This window comes from Dipodomys ordii, unplaced genomic scaffold, assembly GCF_000151885.1.
Source record: "Dipodomys ordii isolate 6190 unplaced genomic scaffold, Dord_2.0 Scaffold25, whole genome shotgun sequence".
Lineage (NCBI taxonomy): Eukaryota > Metazoa > Chordata > Mammalia > Rodentia > Heteromyidae > Dipodomys > Dipodomys ordii.
In genome coordinates, this window is record NW_012267241.1 from 12060479 (window position 1) to 12075734 (window position 15256).

Genomic DNA, 15256 nt, shown 5'->3' on the forward strand with positions numbered 1-15256 from the left:
TTCTTTGAACTCTGGGCTTGGGCACTGTCCCCACACTCTTCAGCTCAAGGCCAGTGCTCTACCGCTTGAGCCACTGCGCCACTTCCAGTTTTCTGGTGGTTAATTGGAGATGAGTCTCACAGTCTTTCCTGCCCGGGCTGGCTTTGAACCATGATCCTCAGATCTCAGCCTCCTGAGTAGCTAGGATTACAGGTGTGAGCCACTGGTGTCCAGCTTATTTCTCCTTTTTGAAGTAATATAAATTATGTTTTTTTTCTTTTAGGAAATGGCAGCAGTGTCAGCTTTTCTTCAACCAGGAGCACCTCGGCCATACCCAGCTCATTATATGGATACAGCAATTCAGACATACAGGGATATCTGCAAGTAGGTGGCTACAATATTTTTATTTTGCCCATTTAGAGGTAAATTTGACACATTATTATACATGGTTCTTTGTCATGCTCTAGATTCTTAAGTTACTGTAGTCAGAAGTTGAGTTGAAGAATTTGTATTTTACTACATTCTTTGTTGATACCTTTTGTAGTTTGAATTTGTGAAGTAGGAATTTGTTACATTTAATGTTGAAATAATACATTATATTGAGAGTAATCTGAATTTTGGGGACATTTTTCCAGCCAAAAGTTGGCCATTTGAAGCTTTCTTGTTAATCAGGCAAACCATATAAAGTTAAATAATACCCTATGGGTTGAAAATGAGAAGTATTTTGTATAAATAGTTTAATTAGAACTTACTGCTTATATGGAAATTATAAGCTGGTTTGTAAGAGGTTGTTATACAAGGTCCATATATTTTTTTTTAAATAGACCTTAGGAAGAAGGTCTTTTTTTTTTTTTTGGGTCTGGTCGTGGGGCCTAAACTCTGGGCCTGGGCACTATCCCTCAGCTCTTCAGCTCAAGGCTAGCGCTCTACCACCTGAGCCACCGCTCCACTTCCGACTTGTTTTCCTTTTGCTTATGTAGTGCTGAAGAATCGAACCCAGGACCTCATGTATGCAAGGCAGGCGCTCTACCACTGAGCCACCTTCCCAGCCCAGGAAGGTCTTTTTGAGATTTGATAGCCCTGAAGACATTTCTGGAGTTGGCAATTTTTAGCTTTTGTTTTTTTTTTTTTGATCGGTAGTGGGGCTTGAACTCTGTGCCTGGGCATTGTCCCTGAGCTCTTCAGCTCAAGGCTAGTGCTCTACTGCTTGAGCCACAGCTCCACATCCAGCTTTTTCTGCTTAAGTGGTGCTGAGGAATCAAACCCAGGGCTTGAGGCATGCCAAGCAAGCCCTCTACCACCGAGCCACCTTCCCAGTCCTGATTCTATGTTCTTACAAAAGAAAAAGAAAAAGAGTGAGATATCATTAGTCAACATTGGTCCCATGCTGTATCCAGTTGAGATATTTCAGTGACCACTAGTGGAAAAATGCCTATTCCTAAAAGGAAGGGAAGGGGAACAACAAAATGGTGAGAGAAAGGACAAAGGGCTAACCAATGCAATAGCGATACTCATGAGACAATATGTTGGAAATGAATTATACAACTTGGTGGGGGGGGGTGGGAGGGAGGAAAAGTGGGAGAAAAATGAAGGGGAGAGGGTAACAAGTTCGATAAGAAATGTACTTTAACTGTAACCCCTCTGTACATCATCACCTTAACAATAAAATTAAATAAAAAGTAATCAGCCTAATGAAACATAAGTAACTAGAGTTACTTATGAGTAACTTAGGAGTTACTTATGAGTAACCAGTTACTTATGATAAGTAACTAGAGTTACTTATGAGTAACTTAGGAGTTACTTATGAGTAACCAGTTACTTATGAGTGAGAAGGGATTGCTTAAAAGGATTTTTATTAGCTACTGATAGTTTAGAGATACTAGTTGATTCTGACTTCTTTGTATAGAGGAAATATGCCTTTACATTGTAGTCTTACTACAAAATTAAATGCTTTGATTGGTTATGACAATTTTTTTTAGCTTTTTTGGTAGGTGGACAATAAGCAAATAGAGTTCTTATTCAAACTCCGTACTTAGAGTCTGGCTGAATACACTTTGGTGTACTAAGCAATTTGATTATGTTTTTCTTGTTTATTTTAGGAATATGGTATTGGCTGAAAGATGTGTGTTACTTAGTGCTGAAATTTTAAAAAGCCAGAGCAAATACTCAGAGGCTGCAGCTCTCCTTATACGGTTGACAAGTGAGGTATTGAAACTGTGTATTTGATTTAATTAGTATTAGTCATTATTCTATAAATAAGGAAAGGGGTTTAAAACATAAAATTATGTCTCTTCTTGGGATTTGTAATGTGGCTGGTTTAGTGATTTGCGGAATTTCTTTTTTGTTTTTGTTTTGCTTTATACTACTGCCATTTGAATTCAAGGCCTTGCATCTACTAGACAAGCACTCTATCACTTGAGTGACACTTCCAGCTCTTTTTGTTTTAAGGTTATTTTTTAGATAGGGTCTCTGCTTTTTCCCCAAGCCAGCCTGAAACCCATCTCCTTATAAAATACCCAATACCTCCCACTCAACTAGGATTACAGATGTAACTGACTGTTAAAACCAGTTTGTTTGGTAAGATAGGGTTTCATTAACTTTTTGTCTTACTGTACCATGATCCTTCCAATCTTCACCTTTTGAGTGATAGTGTTATAGTTATGTATCATCACACCCACCAAGTTACTGTTTTTACAAATAGAATTTGTTTATAAAATTGCCTTTCATTGCTAACCATAAACATGTATTACACATCATTTATAACATAGGTTCTATTCTGTATACAACAATATTTAAAACAGTATGCATGTGGATTGTTCCTAATATAAAATGGACACAGTCATTGAAGAATTTTTAATGTGTGTGTGTGTGTGTGTGTGTGTGTGTGTATGTGTGTATGTATGTGTGTGTGTGTCAGTGTGTCAGTCATGGGGCTTGAATTCTGGGCCTGGGTGCTGTCCTTGAGTTTTTCAGCTCAAGGCTCCCACTTGAGCCACTTCCAGTTTTCTGGTGGTTTATTGCAGATAATGTCTCTCAGACTTTCCTCCAGGGCTGGCTTTGAATCATGATTCTCAGATCAGCCTCCTGGGTAGCTACAGGCGTGATCCACTAACTATAGAAATTCCTGTGAGATGTATTAGGATAAAGAGTGATAAATAAATTGCTTAATAATTGATATTGCATAGAAACTAAGCAATAAGTATGACCAGGTCTCAGACATAAACTCTTTGGTAGAGCTACATGAGGACTCTAGAGTATGTTGATGTTCTCTGTTAGAATAAGTAATCTCATTTTAGGTTTGAATATATTTCTATTTTTTAGCTTAGGGATATTGGCAAATGTCAAAAGGTTTTGTGATCTAGGAACATGAATAATTTTTTTTTGTTGCTTAGATGCTTTTGTTTTTCTTTTTTTTGGTCCGGTTGTGGGGCCTGAACTCTGGGCCTGGGTGCTGTCCCTCAGCTCTTCAGCTCAAGGCTAGCGCTCTACCACTTGAGCCACAGTGCCACTTCCGGCTTTTTCTTATGTGGTGCTGAGGAATCGAACCCAGGGCCTCAGGCATGCAAGGCAAGCGCTCTACCACTGAGCCACCTTCCTAGCCCTGCTTTTGTTTTTCTACCCACATACGGAAATAAAAGTTCTTAAAGGGCTGGGAAGGTGGCTCAGTGGTAGAGTGCTTGCTATGCATGCATGAGGCCCTGGATTCGATTCCTTAGTACCAACATAAGCAGAAAAAGCTGGAAGTGGTGCTGTGGCTCAAGTAGTAGGGTGCTAGCCTTGAGCTGAATTGCTAAGGGACAGCACCCTGGCCCAGAATTCAGGCCCTACGACTGGCAAAAATAAAAGTTCTTCAAAGCAAATTGTTCTGTCTACATTACAACCTTGGTATTTTCTGTCATTCCTTCTCTTTTCAAATTCTGCTATCTCCATTCGGGTTGATTAATAGCATCATGAAAGTCTGGGAAATGTATTTTTGACATTTCCTGCCCTTGGATTAGTGGGTGGGGGAAGGGACTAGTTCATTCTTTCTCTTTTCACTATTTTTTTTTTTTTTTAATTATGGAGTTGTCCAAAGAGGTTCCAATGCCATAAGTCAGGCTATGGTACAGTGCATCTTAGTCCATGTTAACTCCTTCTATCATTCTCTCCAGTTTCCCTTTTCTCATCCTTAGCCTCAAGTTATATGGCTCAGTTTTGACATAATATACAATGGATAATAGGACTGTATTTGCTTAACATTCCTCTAACTCCCTCAGCCTCCTGGTTATAATCTGCACTATTATACTTGGTTTCACCTGCAATTTTTTTTTTTTTTTTTTGTTGGTTGTGGTGCTTGAACTCTGGGCCTGGGCACTGTCCCTGAGCTCTTCAGCTCAAGGTTAGCACTCTACCACTTGAGCAACAGTGCCACACTTCTGGTTTTCTGGTGGTTTATTGGGAGTTAAGAGTCGCACAGGCTTTCCTGTCTGGGCTTGCTTTGAACCTCAATTCTCAGATCTCAGTCTCCTGAGTAGCTAGGATTACAGGCATGAGTGAGCCACCAGTACCTGGCTTTCATCTGCATTTTTGTGCAAGTGTTATTGAAGCTTGTCTCAGTCTGTTCTGTATTGCTATAGCAGGATAATGTAGACTTCTAATTAATAAACAGTAAAAGTTTATTTGGCATATTTTTCTAATATGTAGACTTTAAAGAACTCATTGGAGGACTTACTAGAACTATAACTAGGCCTGTATTCAGATAACTTGTTTCCTATATATGTATCTCCATATTTTAAGTTATTATTGTCTTTCAGGTTTTGTTCAAATTATCACTTGATTAGGGCACAATTTTCATAGTTTTGTTTTTGAGACAGGGTCTTTGAGCTCTTTGTATAGTGCAGGTTGGCATGGAACTTCATAGTACACCAGTATTTCTGAGTAAGCTTGAGTTCTTCCTGAAGTGTTATCACAAATATTTTTCTCTTAGTTTTTCTTACAACATATATAAATTTGTTGCTGTTGGTTATGGTACTGAGGTTTGAACTCAGGATATATATATAGCAAGATGGGAAGGTGCTCTGCTTGGCTAAATGCTGTTATTTTTTCCTTTAGTTATTATTATTGTCATTATATTTTTGTAGAGCTTGTGTCTTTGTCCCAGAGCAGTCTAGGATCTCTGTCCCCGTCTGTGGCCTCCTGTAGCTGAGATTACAGAGACAAAACACTATGCCTAGTTTATTGGTTTAGATGAGGACTTTGTACCTGGGCTGCTTTGAATCACGGTCCTCTGGATCTCTGCCTCCAGAGTAGCTGGAATGTATAATTTGTTATTATAGATTAAAACTGACACTATAATAAAATTTTATTCTTCGCTAAAAGCTTTGCTTTTCAGATAAACCTTCTACTGTAAAAATCCTTTGATTCATCTTCTATCAACGTTGGTGGCAGTTGTTAGTCTTTTCAAGGCTATTTTATTTTTTCAAAACAGTTTTTTTCTGCCTTGGTTATTACCTTTAAAGGATGCAATTAAGACTAAAGCTTCAGTGAGATGTTTGCTAGAAGGTCTGCGAATGATGCTAGTAATAATCAAGATGTTATTTCAGTTAAATTAATACATGATGTGGACTTTCAGGTCTGAGAGCTTGTTATGCTGGTTCTGAGCTGGGTTGTTCTGGGATCATTTACAGCCATGCCAGATAACTAGGGCACATTCCTTATTTTAATTAATTGAAACAGCCAGGATTGCTACCTATCCAGGTTTTGTAGTTTAATGAAGCGCTATAGCAATAAACTGTATGTGTATGTATATGCACATACATGCTAACAATAAAATTAAGACATTTATAGGACTTAAAAATTGTGAAACTACTCACAATAAAAAAAATTGTGAAACTAGGAGTTGGAGGCATGCCGGTGGTAGAACACCAGCAAAAACAGGAAACTTGATAGCTAAATGAAATTCCAAAATAAATAGTAATTAGAGCTATTTAGGTAGTAAAATATGGATTATAGATATTGGCACAGTGATAAGAATAGATCTATCAATAGAGTAGGAATTTAAATACTAACTACAATTAAGGTAATGTTAAAAATCAGTGCAGGAAAATAAAATGAGTGCAGAAGGGCAGAGACATAGCTCAAGTGGTAAAGTATCTGTCAGTTTAAAGCCCAGTGCCACCAAAATCTTAAAAAATAAAAATAAATCAGTGTGAAAGTTCATTAGAATATTTGGTTTGGTTACCTTGTTTATTGGATAATATGTGTAAATATTGACATCATTATAATACAGCCGTGCAATATGAGTCTTGAAGAAAATGCTAGTAGAACATATTTTAAAATTTAAGAATGATAATTTTCCTTCTTAATTTGATAATTTCCTTCTTAAGGTACAATACCTTTTAGTTTGTTTTTAAGATAAAGCTCACTATGTAAGCCAGCTGGTCTAGAACTTGTAAGCCAGCTGGTCTAGAACATGTTCTGCCTCAGCCTCTAGAGTGCTTGGATTACAGGCAGGTGTCACCCTGGCTGATTCATGATGCAATATTTTAAAGTTATAGAAGCAGAAAATAGTTCACTTGGTAACAAAAGAATTCTTCCATGTCAAAACTTGGAAGAAATACTTGTAAAATGGATATTAAAGAATATTGACAATTAATTGTCACAAAAAATGCAAAGGTCTCAACATGTGAAAAGATCAAAAGCCTTACTAGTAATGAAGTAAAAAGATTTTGGTTCCTAGAGTGGTTGAAGAAGTTTACATTCCAACTAATAGTACAGTAGTGTTCCTTTTGGGCTACATCTCCACCAACACTTATTGTTAGTTTTCTTAGTAATGACCATTCTGACTGGGGTGAGGTAGAATCTCAATGTTGTTTTTTGATTTGCATTTCTTTTATGGCTGGAGATGTTGAACATTTCTTCATGTGTCTGTTGGTCATTCTTACTTCTTAGAAATCTATTTTTAAAAGTCTTTCATTTATTAATTGGGTTATTTCTTTTGGGGAGGGTAATTTTTTTTAGCTATGAGGCCTTTGTCTGATGTATAGCTGGTAAAAATCTTGTGGGTTTTCTATTTATCTTGATATCTATGTCCTTTGCCATACAGAAAGTCTACAGTTTGATGTAATCTTCAAAAGACTAAATGAACTTCCCTATGACTTAGCAATTCCATTCCTAGGCATTTATCACATAGACCACAAACAAGGCTACCAGCACAACCATGTTCATTGCAGCATTGTTTACCATAGCTAAGATATGGAATCAACCCCTTAGTGGATGAATGGATGAATAAAATGTGTATAATCACAATGGAATTCTACTCATCCATCAAAAAGAATGATATTGTACTATTTGTAAGGAAATGGAAAGACTTGGAAAAAATTAAGTGAAGTAAGCCAGATCCAAAGGAACATAGGTTGCATAGTTTCCTTCATTTGTGGTAACTAGAATGTGCCTATAAATCTACAAATAAACACACTGAATAGTAAAAGGAAAAAAATGCACTGGGACATGATAAATTATACAGATCTCTAGGTATTCAAACAGTGAGACCAAAGGGGAGGATATTCTTAGGAGAGGATAACAAAGGCTCATTAGCTACGTACATATGATCATATAAAATAATATTTATCGAAATGAACTCCAGGAAATGGAAACAAGAATTTTTTCTTTGTTGCTGTTTTTGTTTTCATTTCCTTTTGTTTCTTCATTTATCTGTCCTTTGGAAGGTAAGGAGGAGGTGCAGAAAGGGTGGGACAAAGGGTGAACAAATGCAGCAGTGATATTCACTAGACATATTGAAAATGAACTATACAATTTGTGGGAGGGGATGGAAAGGAAAAACTGAGAGACAGCAAGGGAAGGAATGATACTGTTCAAAAAGAAATGTACTCTTTAACTGACTTATGTACCTGTAACTCCTTTGTATATCACCTTTACAATAACAATAAAAACAGATAAATATAAGTAACTGAATTAAAGAATTTTTGCTGAAAAGAATAGAAAACAAAGCTTTCTTCTCTGATAGTGAGAGAATATAGTGGTGCTACTTTTGGTAGCAGTCTGCATTGATTTGAATTTGAAATATACATATATAGTCTTCATAACTAAATGGTTCAGCTGGTAGAAATTTATCTAATAAAAGGACCTGTGTGGCAGAGGGAGATGGATTTCTAATATGAAGCCAAATAGTGAATTCCTGGTTAGCCTTGAGAGACTTAGCAAAACACTGTGTCAAAAAACTTAGAATAAGGATGTAGCTTAGTGGCATAGTGCTTTCCTAAGATGTGCAAGGCCTGCATTCAATCCTAGCACTACAACAAATTAAACATTCAAAAGGCTTTTATATAGAGGTACATATTAAAGCAATATTTAATTGATTGAGGACTATATTAATAAGTATATTACATGATGGAATATACTATAGATTAAAAGAAATGACAGATGTAGATAACTTGGAAAGTTGTCCATGATATTAAGTTGAAAAAAAAACAAGATACTTTGTATAGTACAATTGTATGTGAAGAAATGTGTGTATTTAAGCAATAAAAAGGACATATTAGCACATATGTATATGATGGAAGGAAGAAGAGGAGAAGAAGAAACAGTAGTTAACTGTGGCAAATGATTTGAAGCATGTGATGGAAAAGAAAGACATTCACTTTTTTTCTTTATTGTTTGAAAAATATATTTTAAAAATATGCTAAATAAAAGTAAGCTGTGTAATTCTGATGTGCAAACCCTAGGTTAAGAAGCACTCATTAATGATATGTTCTTGGTTCATCTATTTACTAGCTTTTGTATCTTAATTCCTAGAGAAATAATTTCTGATCATGAAAAAATATCAGTTCATTATAAGCTGATTGAAGTAATAGTAGCTGTCATTTACTGAATGTTTTTTAGATTGTTTCCTAAGGTCTGTTTCAGCTCTAATAATTTTCAGGTTGCTATAGAGATGGTTTATAATCAATGGTCTGTGAACACATTTTGATGTACCTAAAAGTTGTTTAAATTATTGCACTTAAAGTCAATGTTTTCTGTTTCTACTTTCCCTGGGGATAATAATGGCAGCAGAGCACATGGAAGGGCATGGTAAGTTCAGCTTGAGAATAGCTGAAAACCTAGAGAAAGTTTTGGTGAAAATGTTGTTGATACTTAATCAGCAACTTCAGTACTTTCTCTGTTATTGTAAAGTGATGACTTAATTGAAAGATTGTTCTCAAGATTAGTGATGTTAATGTAGTCTGTGCTTTTTTGTAGATCTGTGTTATAAGGATTAGTTGAGAAGAAAGAAACTAATTTGAGTTTTGTTTACTAGTGTACAATTAGCAGATGAAGAGATGGTCTTTGAAGGGGAAGCTTATAGTAAAAATTGAGGTGTCCCTTAAATGGAAGAAAACATTATAGAGAATAATGTAGTAGATGAGATTACTTCATAATCGGGACACTTTTTGTTCTATCCTTTTTTTTTTAAATTGGGTGGATTGAAATTTACTAGTGAAAGTCATAGAGTAACTTAACAGGAGAAATTAAACAAATGTGTGTGTGTGTGTGTGTGTGTGTTTTCCTGTGCTCTGTTTTGTGGCTTAGTTTTAATCAGATGCCTTGTTCAATTTCTGGTTTATATAGTTTTTGCCATTTAAAATTGCCGTTCTTTATAAATTTGTTAGATAGTACATATCATAACCAGGTATTTGGCTTTTATAAGTAGAAGAGAATCAACTTTTCGGAGCGTCTATAAACAAAATTTGTGCTTATTGGAAGAAAGAATTAAGATTTATTTCCCTCTTTATGTCTTCTGTCATATAGTCTTAAGTTAAAAATTAGCTACACTATATACTAAGAAAGTTAAACATTGGCTATGCTATATACTAAGAAAGTACATGTTTTTTAACCAGTAGTCTTTCAATTTTTAATGTTGTAAAACAATTTTTTTTATTTTAAACATTCACTAGGATTCTGATCTTCGAAGTGCACTTCTTTTGGAACAGGCGGCACATTGCTTTATAAACATGAAGAGTCCCATGGTTAGAAAATATGCATTTCACATGATATTGGCAGGCCACCGGTTTAGTAAAGCAGGACAGGTGAGCACATTTTTTTAAACAAAAAGTTATTAATTTATTTTATAACTCATTAATTTTTATGATTTAATATTAATCCTAAATGTTGAAATAAATTTTGTTCTGAGATGATGTATTTATGAAGACATGAGATTTGTGTATTTAGACAAGGGTTTTTAAATCTTCTACTCACATCTTAATTTTGGTCCAATGACTTAAATTTTCTGGGATTCAGTTTTTATGTTTATAAAAGTGATTTTTTTAAATCAAATCACACATGTGAGGGGTCAGATGCACGATGTATTCAAGACAGATGTTCTTGCTCCTCTCTACTTCAGCTCTAATCTGATGTTTCCTAAGGTACTTTGTAGTGGTGTTGACTAAATATTTAATGTGTAGAAATAGGTTACTTGTAGAAAGATTTGCTGGAAGCTGCAAACCAGGTCATCATTTTAATACTGGTCTATATAAGTAGAAATATAGACTTGAGTAATAACTCTGTGTTCCAGGACTGTACCAGGAGCTAAATATACACCCATGAAATCTAACTGATGTTGTCTATTAATGAGCTTTTGATCCTGTAACCAATTATCAGGATCTTAGAAAATTTAATTAGTATATATGTTTGAGTTTGATCTTTTCAGTTGTGCTTGGAGATTGAAGCTAGGACCTTATACATGCGAGCAAGTACTCAAGCTATATTCGTGGCTCTCATACTAGTTTTTTTAATATATGCAAACATTTTTCATGTCTGAATTAACTAATCATACTAGTGTTTTAAGATAAACATTATTTCAGAGATCTAAAGGTATACAAAAATATTTATATATATATAAATAAAGATATAATTAAATAATATGTAAAAAAGTCCCTCTCAATTTCATATAAAAGTACTCTGATTTTTGTTGGGTATTCCTGGCTCATGCCTGTAATCCTGACTACTCAGGAGGCTCAGGTTTGAGGATCATGGTTGAAGCCATCTTGGGCAGGAAAGCCCTTCTCTCCAATTAATAACCAAAAAGGCTGGAAGTAGAGCCCTAGGACTGGCAAACACACACACAAATACACTAAATAAAACAGCATTTTAAGATTGGGGTTTTCTTTCTATATTTAAAACTTGTAGAAAGTTAAAAAATATATTGACTTGCTGAATGCTAATTCAAAAATCCTTTATTTACTTTTTGCCGATCCTGGGGCTCGAACTCAGGACCTTGTGTTCAAGGCTAGCACTCAACTCCACAGAGCTACTTCTGGCTTTTTCTGAATAACTTATTGGAGATAAGAGTCTCAGGAACTTTCCTGCTCAGGCTGGCTTTGAACCGAGATCTTTGAGTCTCAACCTCTTGAGTAGGATTATAGGCATGAGCCACCAGTGCCCAGTATAAAAAATCCTTTAGAATGTGAACATAAAATTTCATTTTAGCCTTCATTTCAAGCCTCAGTAGTGGCACCAAAAGAGACCTCTAAAAGTATCTTTTTATAGTTGATATACTCTATGAATTAATTTCTCAGATTTTATAATGGAAATAATCATTTTTTACAGTCCTTCCATAAAAATAGTTCTAAGAAATGGCTAGCAAGTTAAAAATACTACATTTGTAGTAGGTTCTAATACATTTGCTTTCTGACTTTATAATCCTTTCTAACTCTATAGTTACCCTGTGGGGTTAATGTTTCCAGGATAGTTGGGTTTGCTGTTTTCTGACCACAGTATAGATCCCATACCTAGGAAAGCTGTTTCACAGACAGTTGTGGAACTTGCGAATTTGACTAGAAATGCACATCTGCTGGCAAAGCTCACGTATGTCCTATTGAAATTGGTAAGAACAGTATCTTCCTTAGAAGACAGTGAGCATAGAATAAATATAATTCTAAGGTCAATTTGTGTCTAAGAAGAGTAATTTTTTTTTTTTTTTTTTTGCCAGTCGTGGGACTGTGCACTGTCACTGAGCTTCTTTTGCTCAAGTCCAGCATTCTACCACTTGAACCACAGCGCCACTTCCAGCTTTTATGTTTATGTGATACTGAGGAATCAAACTCAGGGGTTCATGAATGCTAGGCAAGCACTCTACCACTAAGCCACATTCCCAGCCTGGAAGCACTAACTTTTATGACATTTTTCTTGGTAGGGATTTTGTTTGGACAGCCTGGAAGCACTAACTTTTTTGACATTTTTCTTGGTAGGGATTTTGTTTGGTTAAGTAGTAGGGATGAGTAGGGAGAGTAGAGATGATAGTAATTCCATTTCTTTTGGTCCTCTCTGGCTTGGAGTCTGTGCTGTTTTGCTTGTCTTGCCTCAGAATTTGTTAATAGTTGAATTTTTTTTTCATTATGAGTATGACCAAATAAGGGCATTATAAAGGTAGTAAATAAGAGAGAGCTGAGGAGATTATATGTGATTATTTTTCAATACAAAATCTGGACAGTCTTTGTTACTTACATCATGCCATTTTTAAACCTTATTAATTTGCTAAGGATTCTTCTTCAATATTGTACCAGCCTAGTGCTTTGTCTGAACAGTGGCACTGCTACATGGTGGTCGCAGCACTGGCTAGTATGTCTGGGTCAGTATGTGAAATTTAATGTAGGAAAATAATGTTGACTTAGGTGTATGTAAATCTGTACAGTGTCAAATGGTATATATGGCCATATAAATTCAATGTATATTTTTCGTTGTAGGCAAGGAAGAAAAGTTTGAAAATTTTTTTTTTACTTGGTAGAAAACTTGTTTGAAAACACAGTGTGCATCTAGATGCAGAATAAGAGCTTTATTCATTATCATGTTAGCAAAATCTACTATTTTATATGTTGAAAATTGTTTGGTTTATGCATAATCTCCCTTTTTTCAGAAAGAATTTGAAATAAAGCCAGATTGAGAGGGTAGTGGTGTCTTGTGCAAGTGACCTTTGTAAGATGCTCCTTGGGGAAGTGGAGTTACATAGTCAGGATACATTGGTATCTCTCTTCACATTCCTTGCTCTTCTGTACCGTAAACATAATGTAAATATAATACTAAAGGTGTCCTAGGAAACTTAATCTTTTTTTTTTTCTTGGTGCTGGTCCTGGGGCCTCGTGCTGTCAGAACTTTTTTCACCCAAGGCTAGAGTTCTACCACTTAGGACATAGTTCCATTTCCAGATTTTTGATGTTTAGTTGGAATTAAGAGTCTCAGGGCCTTTCCTGACTACACTGGCTTCAATCTATGATCCTTAGATTTCAGACTCCTGAATAACTAGGATTATAGGCGTGAGAGATTACCATAAATGTTAGTTTTATTTTGCTCATTATCCCTTCTTTGTTAGAGGAAGACTGCATGTGTGTATGTGTCTGTGTTTTTTTCTAGTTCGAGACAAATTTCGATTATAATATTTTTTTTTCTTACAGAAAAAACATGCTTTACGCTGTTATTGTCAAGCTATGCAAGTTTACAAAGGAAAAGGCTGGTCCCTTGCAGAAGATCACATTAACTTTACAATTGGGCGCCAGTCCTATACTCTTAGACAACTGGATAATGCTGTATCTGCTTTTAGACACATTCTAATCAATGAAAGTAAACAGTCTGCCACTCAACAAGGAGCCTTCCTCAGAGAATATCTTTATGTTTACAAAGTCAGTACTTCTTTTCAAAAACAAATATTAAAATTGTATTTGAGTTCTTTTTACTTAAAAAAATTTATTGCTATTTTTGGAAGCATAATAAAATGACTTTATTAGAATATATAGAACTACCTGTCATTAAAGTGATGAAAGGTTACTTTTCTTTGTCAGATCTAAATTGCATTGCCCTTTCTACAGAAAGAATTTTAATATTTCAGTAAACATTTGATTTGTGGCTATTCTTGGAATCTTTAAAAAAAAGAATAAAATATAAATTTTCTGAACTAATTCTTTATCATATTCTTTACAGAATCACATTAGTCTTATGTAAAACTGGTAGATTCTGTTACCATCCTTTGGATGCATATATTTCTTTTTTTTTTTTTTTTGGTCTGATCATGGGGCCTGAACTCTGGGCCTGGACACTGTCCCTCAGCTCTTCAGCTCAAGGCTAGCCCTCTACCACTTGAGCCACAGCGCCACTTCCTGTTTTTTTCTTTTTTGTTTATGTGCTGAGGAATCGAACCCAGGGTCTTATGCATGCAAGGCAGGCACTCTACCACTTAGCCACCTTCCCAGCCCTGGATGCATATATTTCTTTTCCTTATGAAAGTTGAGGGAGTATGGATATGTGGGAAGTATTTGTGTAACCCAGAAAAACAGATAGAATATGTCACTGAAGCAGAGAGATCAGGAATGAAAACCAAGGCCTGTGAATGGATTATACTTTATAGCCTGCCTGCAGATAATGACTACTCTCTTATACATTATTAATTTAAAATCAAATGGGTTAGAATTTTGGCTAATAGGATGCTATAATGAGTCATAGGAAGTAAAATGTGTACCAAAATAACATCTAACGGGAGCTAACTAGAGTAACCTTAGGAAGTTTTCTCAAGGAAGAATAATAGTATTTAAAGATCTCCTCAGTTGTAAAATTTGATGACTGATATTAAATAAGATTTATAATAATAATAATAATTTATTATATATATAATATATATAATTTATTATTAATTATATGTTCTAATATTCCTACTGAATGTTTTTAATACCTTGCGAACTACAAATAAACATATTTCAAGAAAATGTAGTTTTCTTAAAAATCTATTCATTTTTTTTCTTTTATATTTCTCCCAGAACGTTAGTCAGCTCTCACCAGATGGCCCTTTACCACAGCTTCCTTTACCATATATTAACAGTTCCGCAACACGGGTTTTCTTTGGCCATGATAGACGACCAGCAGATGGTAAGTAAAGTTTCATTTGGCCTAGTTATGTAATGACTGTTTGTTTCAGTGTTTTATTTCCCCATTAAATAAAAATGATGTGTAGTTGGATAATGAAAATAATTTTATATCATTTATATAATTTATATCATCTGCCATCTGATAATAACCATTATGTTTTTCCTTTTAGCCAGACAACTAAAAACAAAAACAAAATAGTTAAAATCAAACAGCTACTCTCATATAATATCGAGAAATATTATATAATCTTGGAAAATATTTTTGATGTTTGTAAGATACACCACAAAGTACATGTAAAGTATGTTAACATTCTGTTACAGTTAGATATTTTTTTGCTTTTATAAAGTCATACTGTGATAAACATCTTTAACCTTTCTTATCTAAAATCTCA

The 15256-nt window shown here is 35.0% G+C and overlaps 1 protein-coding gene across 4 annotated transcripts in view; it reads left to right on the top strand.

The window, feature by feature from the left end:
• Nucleotides 1–15256, top strand: part of Trappc8 (trafficking protein particle complex 8) — a 77822-nt gene that overhangs the window by 32273 nt on the left and 30293 nt on the right. For all 4 annotated transcript variants that reach the window (XM_013014894.1, XM_013014891.1, XM_013014892.1 and 1 more), the window contains 5 exons: nucleotides 263–363; nucleotides 2079–2184; nucleotides 9912–10043; nucleotides 13404–13628; nucleotides 14757–14865. In XM_013014894.1, the coding sequence (XP_012870348.1) occupies nucleotides 263–363; nucleotides 2079–2184; nucleotides 9912–10043; nucleotides 13404–13628; nucleotides 14757–14865 (673 nt within the window). The remainder of the gene's footprint in view (nucleotides 1–262; nucleotides 364–2078; nucleotides 2185–9911; nucleotides 10044–13403; nucleotides 13629–14756; nucleotides 14866–15256) is intronic.